Below are 9,948 nucleotides of genomic sequence, written 5' to 3' on the forward strand. Positions count from 1 at the left end.
GCATAATGTGGATGACATAATGCCGACTTCTAAGGCAGAAAAAGATAACCTTCAACAAAAAGATACGAAAGGAAGACCTTCGAGTGGATTATCCTCAAAAATCCACTCGAAGCTCGGGGGCTACACCCATTGGGTGCACCTTCGGTGCACCCCATGAAATACCATTTCAAGCCAAGATAGTGCCGACTTCTAAGGCATAGAACAAGATTAAAGACAAGGCTGGCCCTCAACCAAAGTACAAGAGTAAAATAAAAATAATTTCTGATGAAGACCTTCGAGCAGATTGTTTTTCAAAATCTACTCGAAGCTCGGGGGCTACACCCATTGGGTGCACCTCCGGTGCACCCAATGAAGTCCAGGGTCCCACAAAAAGAAATGACGACCTCTAAGGCACAAACATGAAGCAAGGCTCCAGTCTACGAGTGATTTAAGCAGAAGGAGACAGTAAAAAATCATTTTTACCGGACTGCTTGAAAAGCATCTCTTATCATAAATAAAGACTGCAAGCTGGACCTAGGATCTTTGGGCTAATTATCTCAAAATCAGCCCGAAGATCGGGGGCTTGTGGGGGACAGATATCCCCGGGTCCACTGGAAGGGTAAAAGACCTCACGAGAGGCCCAAGGGCCCAATAAATCGTAAGGCCATTCCTTCGTGGGCCTAGGGAGGGACAATCAGTAAAGCAGGATGACGTAAGGCCGGATTGGTGCAAGCCCGGACGGCCCACAGCGTTGAGCAAGCGACCACAACAAGGATCCGACTTTCCCGCGCTGGAGCCCCATGCAACGGAACCAGGCGAGGATAGGTCGGCAGAATCATAGGAAGATAGACTCAAACAGTTCACTATCTTTTAGGTGCACATTGTTATCATATCCACGTGTATTGCCCCACGGTCGAATATATAAGGCCTAGGGGGCACCCCTTCGAAAGGATCGATCCCATCATTCAGCCATCCACCTCAACTCTCCACGTTCTCGCTTTAGAGAGCTACCTTGTAACCCATTACACAAAGCATACTCACCAGGACGTAGGGTGTTACGCATCTCTAAGCGGCCCGAACCTGTAAACACTGTCCATTGTCTCTTGTGCATCTGGCACGAACCATTTTGCTACAGTCGGCGACACCGTCCTACTCCTAAAACACCTTGAGGGGCAACCCCGGGTGTGCGGTCGGACCCAAAACACCGACAGTGTCTTTGTAAGAACTTTCATAATGAAATAGGGGCATTACCCCTTACTGTTAAAAAAGTTCGTGATACCCAAATGCTGCCATTATTAATTCTAAAATTTTGGCTTATGGCATTATCTACGATTGCATGTACAAGACTCGCCTGGAGACACGAAAATGCCCTCACCCGTGACCTGCTTGGCCTGCTCCTCCACCGACGTGTGGCCTTACGACCCGCCATCGCCGCTCTCCGAGCGTGCGAGTGCGTGGGGCCTGCACGCCCCCGACCATCTCCTTCCACATGAGGGCGAGGCACAGTTTCATCGCCATGGCAGGTGTGAGCCATACGCCCCTCCTCCTAAGCTCCAGCAGTGCTTTCGTTGTCCTTTTTCGACACGACATCTAGCTCCACACACAACACCTCTACTTGCCCGACGTCGATGGCGACCCCTCCCGCTAGGGGCCAGCAGCCCCCGCGACCGGCAGCAGCCGACGCACCGTCCTAGCCTGGCCTCTAGCACGACAGGGTCGACATGAAACACGCTCAAGAGGGAGGAAGAAGAGTAAAATGGGAAATACTACGAGCGTAGATAATGGTATGGGGCAAATTTTTGGAATTAATAATGACAACCAACTAATATCACGAACTATAATGATATCTATAATGATATCTTTAGAATACTCGATTTTCAAAATGGCATATATCTAGAAAACCCTAATTTTTATGAACTCATAATCAAATGTAAACGTTTGTATTTTTTCGTAGACTCAAATTTGGAAACGTTTAAATTTTCACGACGTTTGAGTTGCGACTTTTCGGTATGAAAGGAGTAAAAACTGACTAGCAGTTTTTTCTTCGCGGAAAAGCAAACAAGAGGTGTCTCGTAGTACATGGACGTGTTCATGGAAAGGTTGGAAAGGGACAAGAGTGGAGCAACCCACCACACTCCGCGCCAGCCCACACTCGCGAGGACGCACGCCGCAGACAGCTGAAGCAGTTGAATGAAACGAAACGAGATCTATCCAGGAGAGAGACAACTAGGACACACACAAACTGCAATAGGAGAGAGAAGCTGTAGAGAGAGAAACAACAAGGAGAGAGGGGGAACATAACCACGGCCGGAGATGCCAAAAATAGATCTTCCCGGCCTAGGCAAGAAATCAAAATCCTCAGCCAACAATCCGTCGCATTTGCGCCCCCTGTACGGCGAATCCGCCATGAGGAGGGCGAGGATTCTCCTCCTCCCCCTCCTGCTCCTCCTCGCCGTCGCCGGCCCCGCCGCCGCGGCGACGGCCATGACCGCGGACGCGGGCATCATCTTGGACCTCGCCAAGTCGCTGACTAACCCGCCGCCGTCCTGGACCGGCACCGACGTCTGCGGCGGCGTCTCCTTCAGCGGCATCACCTGCGACGGCGCCGGCCGCGTCACCGGCATCAACCTCGTCAAGCTGCATTTATCCGGCACCCTTTCCTCGTCCCTCGCCAACCTCACCTCCCTCCAGTCGCTGCAGCTCCAAGGTAATGTGCTGGAGGGCGACGTGCCCTCACTGGCCCGAATGGGTTCCCTCGAGACCCTCGTTCTCGACGGCAACGCCTTCTCCGCCCTGCCGCCGGACTTCCTCGAGGGTCTCCCCTCGCTGCTCAAACTCAGCATGGACAACCTCCCTCTCAATCCATGGAGTATCCCCGACGCCATCGCGGGGTGCGCCATGCTGCAGACCTTCTCGGCTTCCAACGCCTCTGTCTCTGGTTCCTTACCGGCGGTTCTTGCCAACCTGACATCGCTACAGACGCTGCGGCTGTCGTACAATAACCTCACCGGGGTCCTGCCGGTGGGGTTAGAGGCGTTGGGTGCGCTGGAGACACTGCAGCTAAACAACCAGAAGTCGGATGGCAAGCTGTCAGGGCCAATTGACGTCGTGGCGAAGTTGCCGAGCTTGAAGACACTGTGGCTTCAGTCCAACTTGTTCACCGGCCCGATCCCAGAGTTTGACCCAAACTCACAGCTGGAGATCTTCAATGTCAGGGACAACAAGCTCACCGGACCGGTGCCACCCTCTCTTTCAGGGATCGCAAGCCTTCAGGATGTGTCGCTGTCCAATAATTTTCTTCAAGGGCCCAAACCAAACTTTACAGCTAAGACTGTGGATTTGAAATCAGGGAACGGGTTCTGTCGAGAAGACTCTGGGCCATGCGATCCGCTGGTGACCACTCTGCTTGAGGTGGCTTTAGGTTTTGGATACCCATTGCAGCTTGCGAAGTGGGCAGGAAACAACCCGTGCGATCCATGGCCTGGTATTTCCTGCATCAAAATGGATGTGACTCAAATCAAATTGCCTCGCCAGAACTTGTCGGGAATTATTTCACCGGCTTTTGCAAGCCTGAATAGGCTTCAACGGTTGGATCTGTCTAACAATCAACTCACCGGGGTGATACCAGATGCTTTGACGACACTGGAAACCCTCAAATATCTTGATGTCTCAAATAATCGCCTTACTGGACAAGTGCCTGAGTTTAAGCAGCCGAATATAAAGTTGATGACTGCAGGCAACCGGTTTGGGGAATCAGGTGGTGATAGTGGAGGGGGTGGCTCCAATGATGGGTCCTCATCTTCAAATCCTACAGGTTCACATAACTCAAAGTCAAATGTGGGAATGATCATTGGAATTCTTCTATCTGTCATTCTTCTTGTCATTTGCATTGGGCTTTTCCTACATCATCGAAGGAAAAAGAATGTGGACAAGTTCAGTCCTGTCCCAACAAAGAGCCCTTCTGGTGAATCGGAGATGATGAAGATTCAGATAGTTGGGACAAATGGGCATAGCAGCATAAGTGGTTCTGTCCCAACCGAGCTTTACAGTCATTCAAGTGTTGACAGCACAAACATTGCTGACCTCTTCGAGTCCCATGGGATGCAGTTACCGATGAGTGTGCTACTAAAGGCCACAAACAACTTTGATGAGGACTACATCTTAGGTAGAGGGGGCTTTGGGGTGGTTTATAAGGGGACACTCAATGGCAAGCTCGTTGCTGTGAAGAGGTGCGACAGTGGCACTATGGGAACTAAAGGGCTGCAAGAATTCATGGCTGAGATTGACGTTCTTAGGAAGGTGAGACATCGACACTTGGTTGCATTGCTTGGGTACTGCACCCATGGCAATGAGAGGCTCTTGGTCTATGAATATATGTCGGGAGGAACACTGCGCGAGCACTTGTGTGATCTTCAGCAGAGTGGTTATACTCCTCTTACATGGACACAAAGGATGACAATAGCTTTGGATGTTGCCCGGGGGATAGAATATTTGCATGGTTTGGCGCAGGAGACTTTCATCCATAGGGATCTGAAGCCTTCCAACATATTGTTGGATCAAGACTTAAGAGCCAAGGTTTCGGACTTTGGATTGGTCAAGCTTGCGAAAGATACAGATAAGTCCATGATGACAAGAGTAGCAGGAACATTTGGGTACCTTGCACCTGAATATGCCAGTATGTTCACTTCTCATTTCTATAAATATTTTGTTCTCAAGTACAATCAGCTTTTGTCTCGCATATAATTCTTACTTCTGTTACTTTGGCTGCTTTCAGTTCAATCATAGTTTATTTTTTTACTCAAGCAATCTTTATGCTTTCAATTTACACTAGTCAGCAAGCTAGGATCATCTATAAATTACCTTAGACACTCAACTCTTTACGTGATCCTTGTTAGATGTCTATGCATGTGTCCTTGATGTATTCGGTCTCATATATGGAGTCCTTATTGGTGTATATATTTGGGCCTAGTGCCCTCATATTGAATATAGGGTAATTCATAACAATCCTAACGAGCATGATTCCTGCCACTGTAGAACTACACAAAGTTGTTCTTAATTCAATTTGATTGTTTGGTAATACACTTACAGGTTTCTCAGGTTGTATATGAAAAGCAGAAACGAGAATCGCTAGCAGAGGTGTAGGTTGTGTTTGGTTCTGTGCAATGCATGAGCCACTGTTGTGCCGCGTTTTCCAGGTGGTATGATGCCATCCATACCTGTTCCTCTGGAACGATTCGCTGCTGGAAGGACTCACATTTGTTGGTGAAGAGTAGCGGATCCGTCTTCCCGTCGTATCGTGGGAAATCCAGATGATGGAATCTGGTTGGGCGGTCTTCATGGTTGGCATTAGGCCCGCCTCGCGGACGCTGGTTCCTGTCAGGGATGATCTCCTGCTGGCGCTGATCAAGGCGATCAATGGCAGCCTAGCTTTCCTGCTGCTGTCGTTCTAGGCACTGTATAGTGGTGTGCATGGTGTCCAGGGTTGCCAGCCTTTGGTTGATGGCGTCCAAGGCCTGAGCCACTGGATCGCTTGGGATGGAGGACATGGTGGTGGTGGTGGGTGGGATGCGTGGCTGGTCTCCTGATACCAAGATGTTATGTGGCCGGTGGTAGGGGGGAAGTGGCAAAGGCGCAGGCGCCGGCCCCTGACTTCACAGGTGGCGTGGACGATCGGCTGGGTGCCGATCTATGTTGGGCAGCAAGGAGGGAGACTAGATTAGCAGGGAAGAAAGACAGTTTGGAGATAATTCATTGCTTGCTTTATTTCATAACTTTCCATTACATATATAGGTCGGCTGCCTGGTCGCAGCCTCCTAACTGCTTGACTCTATCTCCTCAAACTTCTCCTAAAAAATCTCAACAACTTCTAATCTACTATTACTCCTAGATATTCTCAACTAATATCTCTAGATAAACTCAACTAGGCCTCTTATCCTTAGGCCTGCGCCTGTAAGTGGCGCCCCACATAACAACAACACACGTGATGTCAAGTCTATTGAAGGTGAGATACTGAAGAGCACCGATGAGACTGTGGTAGGCAGTGGGGTCACTAACAGGGGCATCGCTGTCAAAGAGCTTGGCTTGCGTGTCCACCATTGTCACACAGAACTTGTAGTCCAGCATGCTAGCGCACTCGAGGATATCTAGGGTGTATTGTTCCTCTGGAGAAATAGGCCATCGGAAGTGGTGAAGGGGGCCCAAATCCTTTATGGCGAACTCATGTTGAAGGATGGTGATGATCCGGTGCAGGAGGCCCGAAGAGGAGACAATGAGCACGATGTCATCAACATATAGGAGGAGGTATATAATGTCACCGCCATGCCCGGTAGATGAATAGAGATGTGTTCGACTTAGCCTCAGCAAAACCAAGGGAGAGAAGATATGTGGCAAATAGGTTGTACCAAGTTTGGGGGCCTTGTTTTAGACCATAGAGGGACTTGTTGAGCTTACAAACTATGTTATGGTGAGCATGGTCAACAAAGCCAACGGGTCTTAGTCAAAGTCCCATGGAAAAAGGCATTCTTGACACCCAACTGATGAACTAGCCAAGAACGTGTGAGGGCAAAAGTGAGAACTACACGAATGGTAGAAGGCTTCACGATGGGATTGAACGTCTCACCGTAGTTAACACCAGGACATTGAGTGAAGCACCGGAGAACCCAACAGGCCTTATACCTATCTAGAGTACCATCAGCCTTCCGCTTATGTATCCAGACCCGCTTGCTAGTAACCACATTGCTGCCTAGGAGATGGGGCACTAGATTCTAGGTGTGATTGGCAAGGAGGGCTTGGTACTCTTCCTCCAAAGCGCGGTGCTAGTGAGGATCGACAAGGGCGCTATGGACAGAAGACGACACGAGTGAGACTTGTGGTGAGGGGGTCACAGAGAGGGCGAGACGATCCACAGGGCGAAGGACCCCAACGACCTTTTGGTGATCATTTGAGATTGATGTAAGTTTACTTTTTTTTTAGTTTTTATCAGTGCCAGTATGTGAGTTTTCTTTTGCTTTTTGTAGGAAGGGCGTGGTTGGTAGAAAGTAGGGATGCAGAAATTGTGGGTCGACCACTGACCCAATACTCAAAATGTAAAAATTGATGTTGATACCCATTGGATCGACCCAACATATTTTGGTGCCAAATAGTGTTGTACCCTGTGGGTCAGGTGACCAACACACTCCAGCCCCTGACCGCCTGACGATGTCGTGCGACCACTGCCAACAGTCTGCCGCCGCCGCCGTATGCATCCTCTGCTCACCTGTTCCAAAATAGAAATTCTGATCCAACACCTCCCTCTCGCTGCTCAAGTTAAATAATCCTTGGGCTGCACAGTGCACACATTGTGGAATTGACACAGCGGTGGTGGTGGCGGCGGCCACACTGTAGATGTGATGCGGGAGCTGCAGCCTGTAGGAGGCTGTCACACCCCTCATCGCGACCATACTAGTGACGAGGACACGCTGCACTGCCGCACGGTGGTACTCGATGCCGAGTTTGATGCCTCCAAGGTTTGTTGCATGCTTGAGGCTCGACGAGGTTCTCGTCTTCTATCTTCATGTATTCTCTTTTCTATCCCCATTAGACCACCTCATCTTCAACAGGATTATCTCTCCACCTCGCCAGATGTGTTTGTCAGTACAGTGCATGAGTGGGTCGACCTATTGGGCCACCAGCGTAAATGGCTGCATTGGGTTGTGTCAAGCCAGAAAAATTTGTTAAGCTTGTTGGGTACTGTGGGTTAGTGTTTGGGGTCAATTTATGCTGACACACTTGCATGGCCATAGAAAAGCTTTAGCCGCTAGTGTGTTGTGTCATGTACCTTTGCTTATAAATAAGTGGTCTTAGTGCATCTCCAACAGCAGTCCTAAATGGGGTCCTATTTTGAAATATAGGATACAACACCAAACACCTGCTCCAACAGGGGTCCTATTTCACAAAAAATTCATCAAACAATTATATGGCTCAGTGTCTTAGGTCCTAAATATAGGACCACATATGCTGGAGCCCTATCCTCATTTTGTACACTATTTCTAACATTTTATTTACTAAATAACATGATATAAGACTTAATTGTTGGGGCTATAGATGTTTTTATGGCCATAAACATTTTAAATCAGGTCTTATTTTAATTTTTAGGACTCAAATGTAAGACTTCTTGTTGAAGATGCTCTTAATAACTGCTTTATATGATCCCCAGTTCCCCACCCCTTTTTCAGATGGGTTCTGTTGCAACCACTTCATGAGTTTTGTCTTGCCATTTTTTACTGTACAGGATGTTTTATGCATCCAAACATTTGTTTGATAGTAATAATAATATGGGGGCGATACTTCATTCAGTCATAAGCTTGTGAGGATGAACATTGCCAAGCAACCAATACCAACAGTTATTCAGTTTTCTGCTGGTGATGGCTGATGTCAAAACATGACTAGTAGTATATCTGGTTAGTTTTATTCCTTGTAAACAGTGACGAAGTTTTGCACCATTTAGTACATTGGAATACACTCAGGACACCTTACTGAAATAAAATTAGACTGGAACTGATTTCATGTATCCATTTATGGATCGACCAAGATGAAAAAGACAGGCTGTCAAAAATCAATTCTTGAGGTCTTTTCAGCCATTGCCCAGAGAGTTTTTTTTAATTGGGGCTCAAATTTTATCCTTTTTCTATGGGTTTTCTACAAATTCGTTATTTCAGCATTAATTCTTTTGGAAAGAAATGCCGAGAATTGTATGTGAACAGTTGTTCCCCCCCATGTTTTTGCATTGTCATGTTTTTGATTTGTTCCATTTTGTGGCGTAGTATTGACAAACGTGCCATTGATATGTATACAGCTACAGGAAAGGTCACTACAAAAGTAGATGTGTATGCATACGGTGTGATACTAATGGAGATGATTACGGGAAGGAAAGTACTCGATGACTCATTACCCGAGGATGAAACACATCTTGTAACGATCTTCCGGAAAAATATGCTTGACAGAGAGAAGTTCAGGAAGTTTTTGGACCCCGCCCTGGAGCTCAGTGCTGAATCTTGGAACAGCTTGCTGGAGGTGGCTGATCTTGCTCGCCATTGCACGGCGCGGGAACCACACCAGCGGCCAGACATGTGCCACTGTGTGAACAGGCTTTCTAGCCTAGTGGATCAGTGGAAGCCAACGAATGTTATTGATGACGACGAGGAGGGTGGGACAAGCGAGATGGGTCTTCACCAACAGCTAGAGAGATGGAGATGCGGTGATTTCACTATATCAGATTCGGAGTCATTCAGCACATACAACACATCAAGGAAGTACCATTGACAATTAGTGAGTCCTTTCCTTTGTCATATATAAATGAGGAACCATGATCTGGGGCATCAAGAGGCTCTCTACAGCTATGTAGATCACGAACAGCTTTGAAGGGCAACGTGCCAGCCTGTCAGGTATTGTAGTTACCCCACTGAAAACAAGGTTGGTTACTTGATAATCAGCATATACATTAATGGCTGCTAACCTGGTTTAAACTTGAGGGAAGTCGTGATACTTGAAACTTGTGCTGTATCTAGCTTATCCAGTTTGTATCACTGCCTCACTGGGGGCATTGAGAAACAGTTTGTTAAGAGGGAAAAGACACGAAAGAAACCATACTTCCGAAAGTGCATTCTGGTGGTTAGTTTTTTAGGCCGCAGAGGGTTGCTTTTTGTGTACAACCAACCTTGATTTATTATTACTTACTCCCTCCGTAACAAAATAAAATTCGTTTTAGCTTTTTAGTGTGTTCATATAATACTTGATGTATGTATTATATATATATATGTCTATATTTATTATTATCTAGTTGAATATAGATATAAAGATCAAGAGCTAAAACGAATACTATTTTGAAACAGAGTATTTGTATTTGTATTTGCTCTGTATAACCAATCGTGAGGGTTGCTTTCTTCGAATACCTGAACATGTAAAATGATGCTACCCAACGTTCAAGTTGTG

At 47.3% G+C, this 9,948-nt stretch overlaps 1 protein-coding gene across 1 annotated transcript; it reads left to right on the forward strand.

The window, feature by feature from the left end:
• The first annotated feature begins 2,058 nt into the window (after positions 1–2,058).
• On the forward strand, positions 2,059–9,731 carry LOC103647995 (receptor protein kinase TMK1). Its single transcript, XM_008672507.4, has 2 exons — positions 2,059–4,654; positions 8,813–9,731. Exons 1-2 carry the CDS (start codon positions 2,293–2,295, stop codon positions 9,277–9,279), a joined length of 2,829 nt encoding a protein of 942 aa, XP_008670729.1. The 5' UTR covers positions 2,059–2,292; the 3' UTR covers positions 9,280–9,731.
• The last annotated feature ends 217 nt before the right edge of the window (positions 9,732–9,948 follow it).

The sequence above is a fragment of the Zea mays genome, chromosome 2 (assembly GCF_902167145.1).
Source record: "Zea mays cultivar B73 chromosome 2, Zm-B73-REFERENCE-NAM-5.0, whole genome shotgun sequence".
NCBI lineage: Eukaryota > Viridiplantae > Streptophyta > Magnoliopsida > Poales > Poaceae > Zea > Zea mays.

Excerpts from the sequence above, each read along its gene's own strand:
- LOC103647995 (XM_008672507.4), top strand. The coding sequence starts at position 2,293 with ATGCCAAAAATAGATCTTCCCGGCCTAGGCAAGAAATCAAAATCCTCA. Across the intron at positions 4,655-8,812 it reads CCTTGCACCTGAATATGCCA|CTACAGGAAAGGTCACTACA; the intron begins GTATGTTCACTT and ends ATATGTATACAG.